The following is a 7,348-nucleotide window of genomic DNA, read 5'->3' on the forward strand; positions in this document are numbered from 1 at the left end:
GTAACAGTTGTATACGAATCAGGATTAGCCTATCATGAGCTGTTGAAACCAAATCTTTTCTGACGATGTTGAGAAGAAGAAGAAGAAGAAGTAGATGTGAAGATAGACTGTGTGTGTATAGGTTTTGTTTTACAATGGAATTGTCGTGTACGGAGTTTTTGTAACATGGAATGTTAATAAATAATATTAAATTACTGTCTTTGAATAAATAATGACAATAAAAAACTCAATATTCTGCCCAAGGCAGACATTTGTTTTATTTTAAAATATAAACTAAACGTTACGTTTCAACCTTCTAGCAAGATCTTCTTCAAACTCTGTACCAAATATAAATAAAATAAGGTACAAGACAGGAATATATATATACACAAAAATAACCTCCCTCCAGAAACAAGATAACTAGAAAGCTTGGTCAGCATATTGAGTTATTTATTATCATGGAAACAAGGCTTAATGGTGTTATAAATAATGATTACTACAATTAGCGACGAGGATACTTTGTAGATTCGAGTATTTTTTTTTATATTATGTTTTCGAAAGAAATGTTAAATAATTCGGACATTGTAACAGTGAGCGATAGATTGGGCACGTTAGGTATTTGTATGTTTTGTATTTTTATTATTTTACGTCGCTTTATTGCCACTTTGGATACTCGTAACGATGAGATTAAGTGATGAATACAAAATATACCCATGTGTTGGCCTGGTTTCTAACCCAGAAACGTTGATGGTTACTGCGAAAGTTGACCACTTAGCGAGATTTTTACATTTAAAAAAAAAAAAAAAACTTTTTCGTGTCTTATTTCTTATTTTCTTTCTTATATTATATTGTACACAAACAAAAATATTCATGATATAATAGACATAATATTGGTACTGAAATAAATTTCTGTTGTTGTTGTTGTTGTTGCTGCTGCTTTAATTTGAACTGCTTCGGAAACAGAATATAAACATCATTAGAATAATACGAATCAAAAGAAAGCTTTTTTCAAGACATGTACACTATTAAATATTCCATCGTGGGTAGTACAGAGTCATGAAAGATTTTCTCCGTTCGATTTTAAATGTGTATGTGTACAAGTTTTGTTTAGAACCAGTAAACGTTTCAAATTGGATCTGGTTAATTGAAGTCCTGATTCGAACGCCACCTTAGTTCAAAGAAAGTTCACTGATCAGTTTTCCTCTGACAACCATGTGTCAAGTCCACGTGGAGCCCAGTAGATCCTCCCCTAAAATGTTTCCCACCAATAGCGTCCGTTTTAGGAATTGACAGTACTTGTCAATACCACGTGGAGTAAATGCGATGTTGCCAATTCAGTGTCTTTAGAGATTTCATAACGTGAGGTTGCGGTTATCTTTGCTAAATTGTGTTATTGTGTGTGGTGCCATTTTCTTTATATATTGTGGAGACCTTGTAAGTATAATGTCGTCGCAGTTCGTGTTGTTTATATAAACACTGAAGGTAAAGCAGACAACAGCGCTTCTCAGAAAAAACCGGTGCTGGCTCGAAACCAGATACGCATGCGGTCGGCTTCCTCTCGAGCTACGTCAAAGATACCGAACTGGCGTTCGAATCAGGACTTCAGCCATAATTAAATTAAACTGCTGAAGGATAACTTCTGAAAGAACTCTACGCACAGTCCGCTATTCGAACCCGGAACCTTCATCGAGAAGCCCTCGCTCGCTCACCGAGACGGCTCGAAGTTACCAGACATGCGATCGTGTGTTGTTTTCCTCCAACCGCGTTTTGTGCGAGACATTGACACGATTCATTATATTTGGAAATATCGATTCTGAACCAGCGGAGATAATTACCTGTTTACTATCAGAAGTTCAACAATAGGTCAGGTGATTGATATGCTAGATGAAGAAAATACCGTACTTGCTTGTGTTAGGAATGGAAAAACAACTTTGTTGATCATGAGTGCAGAATCCATATACGTTACAGTTCGAATACATCTTGTAATCTAAACGGATCATTATTTCTTAAAGAAAGTAAGAAATTATTGCGACAACTGCATTTGAACAGAGCCTTAGTTTCAGACACACATGTAAGTTGATTCGGTCAAAAGAGATAAATTATATAATATATTAGTAGAGTTTGGAATACCTAAGAAGCTTGTTAGTATGATAAAAATATGCACCAGTGAAACAGAAAGTAAAATTCGTGTGGGTATTAATATGTCCGACAAATTTACAATTCATGATGGGTTAAAAAAAGGAGACGCATTATCTCCATTGCTTTTTAATTTTGCCTTAGAATATGCTGTTAGGAAGGTAAAAGAAACTAAAGAAGGACTAAAATTAAATGGTGTGACTCAGTTGTTAGCATATGCAGATGATGTAGACTTACTAGGGGATGATGTGAATACAATTAAGAATAATGCTAAAATATTTTTCAAAACTGCTAAAGAGATAGATTTGGAAGTTAACAAAGAGAAAACTAAATATATGCTTACAGGCCGAAACCAAGTGTTAGGTAATAATCAAAATCTAATTATTGATAACAACTCGTTTGAACCAGTTTCCAAATTCAAATACTTAGGAGTAATATTAACAAATGAAAATTATATTAAAGAGGAAATAAAAAGTAGGCTTAATTCAGGAAATTCATGTTACTTCTCTCTTTATAAACTTTTGTCTTCTCGTTTAATATCTAAGAAACTAAAAGTTAAAATATACAAAACAGTAATTTTGCCTGTAGTATTATATGGATGTGAAACTTGGTCCCTTACATTGAAAGAGGAACATAAATTGAGAGTATTTGAAAATAAGATCCTTTGGAAATTATTTGGACCTAAAAGGGATGAGGAGACAGGTGAGTGGAGAAGGTTACATAATTTAGAACTACATAATTTGTATTCATGTCCAGATATTATTAGAATAATTAAATCAAGAAGACTTAGGTGGGCAGGCCATGTGGCACGAATGGGAGAGGAAAGAGGAGTTTACAGGATTCTTGTTGGGAAACCTGATGGTAAGAGACCTGTAGGAAGGCCAAGACGAAGATGGAGGGACAATGTTGAGATGGACCTAAGGGAAATCGGTAGGGATGGAAAAGAGTATATAGAACTTGCTCAAGATAGGGGAAGATGGAAGGCCTGTGTTGCTGCAGCCATGAACCTTCGGGTTTTAGAAGGCTAGAGAGTTAGTTAGTTAGTTAGCATGTAAGTTGCCTTTACCAGTAGATAAGCACGGTAAGATATATTAATCCTTACGTGATAACGTGGTTTAATTTTCCTTCAACTGATGACGTGGTATGTGCTAGAACTCAATTGAATAATTTACTCTTCTCGATGAAAAGCAGAGTTATTTTTTTAAAAAAATAAATTATTTTCTTCTACTTGCATCGAACTGTCCGACAACTTGTAAATATGAAAGTATTTCGATTTTATTTCAACTAAAATTTGTACAAAGGTTTAAATAAGTTACATATTTTCTTCATTGTGCAGAATTTTAAACATGCTGAATATTTAGAAATGTATACATAGATTATATTTCAAAACTTCAAGCAAAAGAAAATACCAATGTTGAAATATTAACTTAGAAATTTTACTTTCCTGTTTTAAATAGTACGTTCGAAATTACCCCACCGTAATATCAGAAAACTTTCGTGTGTAATATATACTAAATATTAACACTTATTGTAAAAATAATCTTCAGCTATATTGTGTAAACATTTCAGAAGGCATACGTAGCTGAAGAAGTAAGATACTACAAAAAATTGTGTTATTTTCATATTTCTTAGTCTACAATTTTAATATTATGAAACGTGTTTAGTAACAATTTTAGCGTTTTGGTAATAGAAGCTTTCAAATATATACATATGTAGTTCGTTGTTGGGTAGGACAGTTTTAACAATTGGAAGTAGCAAATCATCACACCAACCACCTTAAAATATGATATTTTGGTATTATATTTTCGCAACAGCCAAATGATTAGGACCAAGGTAACTTAATATATAAGGTAGCGCCATCCGAAAGTTGCCGATCATGCACGAGCGCGTGACGTCATGTGGGAGGATCGGTTATGCTCGGTGCCCCTTCGGTTATGTTCGTTCGGGGCTTGGCCGATGCCGTGGCATTCAGACGATTAAATATGTCGAAAATGTAACCTACCGTAAAGAAAATTGGAAAATAAACCTGGCTTGTTTGATGCACGCAAGATCTATTTTCTGGATTAAATAATGAGTTCTCACTTACCCTGCAGAATCACAAACGTCTTATTTCCTTTTAACAATCTTTCATGTTCCGTTATCTAATCGCGCACACAATATTCAAATAACATAATATTGTAATCTTGGTTCTTCGGAGTATATTTTTCATTCAGAATATTATATCGTTGTATTATCGTACATCATTGATTTTATTTTTCAGAATTACATCAACAGAAATTATGATGAAATATCAGTTGCTCTTGCTTGACTTAACTTTATTGACAACAAGTGTGGAAGAAAATATCGTCTCTGATGTTAGCATGGAACCATCACTTTATATTTTGGTTAACTGTGTAAGCACTATTTTGGAAAAACACTTCTCCTCCACAAGAACACTCGTAATGTTCGAGGCAGAAGGAACCAACGATGTTGCTGCAGAAATATATAAGCGTCATACCACGCCAGTGATAAGAATTGATGTTAAAAGGGTTAAAATAGTGGAAAAACTGTTAGCTCCATATTGGATGTTTGAAAGATCTGGTGTTGACTATGTGTTTCTTGCTAAACATCCTGGTGACGTTGGAACCATGTTGGAAAATGCTTACAATTTTATATTTCACAAACCTCATGTTAAGTACTTGATTGTATGTGCCAGTGGATACTACGTGGAAGATTCGTTTGTTGGTTTGTTCAGTAACTTGTGGCGCTTGGGAGTTGTCAATGTAATAGTGGTTTCATTCTTAAACAGCGTCCGGTATGGTTCACAGAACGTGATGATAGATGAAAAAGAAACTCTTGTGGTGCATACATACTTCCCCTTTTCTCACTCAGTTTGCAGTTTTCCTGGGAAAGAAGTTGTGCTGGATAGCTGGGACAAAAATTCCTTTGTTTCAGGAGCAGACCTGTACCCGGACAAAGTGAAAGACCTCCATGGCTGTCCTCTGTCCTTGAACACCAGGTACGTTGACCCGTGGGTCAGGCGCCTGCAAGAACCAAATGGCAAATTCAAACTTGCAGGTATTTTCGGTGGGATAATCACAGCATGGTCCAAAGTCATGAATTTCACTTTGTACCCAAACGGGAAGCAAATTTCCAGTATGTTAAACAAAAGTGAATTGACATACGGAGACGTTGGAGCGGATTTGCCGATCCTTAAGTCTGGTCCAGATGTTGCCATGTGCAGACTTTATTTTCCCCGTCCAGGGATTATCAACCACTACGATGTTGTCCTTACACGATGGTTCGTATATGTAGCATGGGTCGTACCTAAACCAGGTACATACCCTTCCTGGATGAACACGCTTTTACCGTTTGAAGTTATCCTGTGGATATTACTAGCAGTCACTTACATTCTGGTTGTTGGTTTTGTGATATTCTCGAGTTACAGTATTCGGCAAAGACAGCAGCCATTCTCTCGCTACTCTTTCCTCTACAATTACTCTATTCTGTTGGGTATCTCTGCACACACGCTTCCGTCAACTTCTGCCATGAGAATGGTGGTAATTCTCTGGATTGTTGGGTCTCTGATTGTAAACACATCCTACCAGGCAGCTCTCTTTGGTTTCGTCACGCACCCGGAAAGATATCCACCAATCAACACCAAGGAGGATGTGGTGAAATCTGGATTAGAATTTGGGGGGCTGAGGTATCGAGAATTGTTTAAATACGAGAAGGATGCGGTGTCGAAGAAAATTTACCAAAATTGGGTTCTGGAAAGATATCCTGTTGGAAGAATCCTGAAACGAGAATTCTGCTATCTTTCTACATCTCTTGTAGCAGAGACGTTTGCTTACCAGCATTTGTTGCTAAACTCACTCGGGAAACCGCTCTTCCATATCTCAAGACAGAGGTATGCCTTCCCATCAGCTTTCGTCTTGAGACGTGGGTCACCATTTTCGAGCATTTTCGGTCAACTCACTGACCACTGTTCTGAGGGTGGGTTTTTAGCCAAATGGAAGAGGGATGCACACTTCAATGTAATCAACATCGCTAGAAGAAAACTGAAATTCAGAATTCCTGATCCAGTAGTTGTTATTGGCTTTGAAAACTTAATGGGTGCCTTTGTTTTACTTGGTAATGGTCTGCTGGCGTCCTTCATGTGTTTTGCAATGGAACTAATCTTAAGTTTTTCAAAGATAACGAAAATATCTGGCTACAAATTAAATGGAAGAGGAAAGCAAGAAAGAAAGAACAATATTAATATAAGAAGTAGAAAGTGAAATCTATATTACAGTGAATTGCATCTACCTAAAAGATGCGTGTTACTTATGTATAGAACATAACGTACTTACATGTGTCATTTCAAGGGTTTTGCAACCTGCGCATGCGCGGCCGTTAGGATGGCGTGATCGCTCTGATTGTTGCATCAGTTGTGAGTTATACTTCAGTCTAAAACGTTGTGTTCACATTTTCTGGATAGCTTGGCTCTGTGCTGAACACGGTGCAGCATCTACAGATTTTGGGCTGCCCACAAAAGACCCTTCTATATAAAATACACGTAAAAAAGAAATGTCAAAGCTTTTGCTGTTATTTAGATTGTTGCATGTTGAGTGTAGGGGGAAAGAGGGGGTGGCCTTCACTTTTGTCACTTTTTGCCCCCGCACTCTGGCCTATTATTTATTTGATTTATAATATTTTACTTCGCTTTTGTGCCACTTTTGGCTAATTGCAAAGATGAGGATGAGTGATGAAATTGATGAATGGGCACTCACAAACACTCATGCCCAGTCCGGGATTCGTGCTAACCACTCGGATAACTCGGGTAACTTTTGTTTTTCAGATAAAACATCAGGGCATGTAACCGTGCAAAAATAAAAACGCCAAAGCCAATAAGAGGGGTTGGTGGGCCGCGACCCCTAAATTTCAATGAAAAAATCATAAAAATGGGGAGTTTTTTCACATATTCGATAATGTAATGCACCCAGGAACATGAAATTACTTTGATTCGGTTGAGAAAGGACCATTATTTGAAAATAAGGCTAAAGTTTGTCTCCCCTTCTCAAAATAACGGAGGAAGAGGGGGCAAACTGCCCATTTTTATGATTTTTTTCATTTAAAGTTCGGGGCAGCGGCCGACCCAACCCCTCTTATTAACTTTGGCGTATTTATTTCTGCACAGTTGCATGCCCTGATGTTTTAGCTGCAAAACCAAAGTTACCCGAAGTAGATTTGGTCAGTCTACGAGATATAACAT

General features: G+C 36.8%; 1 protein-coding gene across 1 annotated transcript; it reads left to right on the forward strand.

Annotated features, from left to right (window-relative positions):
* The first annotated feature begins 4,556 nt into the window (after nucleotides 1-4,556).
* Nucleotides 4,557-6,374, forward strand: LOC146002640 (uncharacterized). The gene has a single exon (XM_083140601.1). The coding sequence runs from the start codon at nucleotides 4,557-4,559 to the stop codon at nucleotides 6,372-6,374; it is 1,818 nt and encodes a 605-aa protein (XP_082996727.1).
* The last annotated feature ends 974 nt before the right edge of the window (nucleotides 6,375-7,348 follow it).

This window comes from Lepisma saccharinum, chromosome 18, assembly GCF_977018435.1.
Source record: "Lepisma saccharinum chromosome 18, izLepSacc3.1, whole genome shotgun sequence".
NCBI lineage: Eukaryota > Metazoa > Arthropoda > Insecta > Zygentoma > Lepismatidae > Lepisma > Lepisma saccharinum.

What these genes read in the sequence shown, in the direction of transcription:
- LOC146002640 (XM_083140601.1), top strand. Translation starts at nt 4,557, where the DNA reads ATGTTCGAGGCAGAAGGAACCAACGATGTTGCTGCAGAAATATATAAG.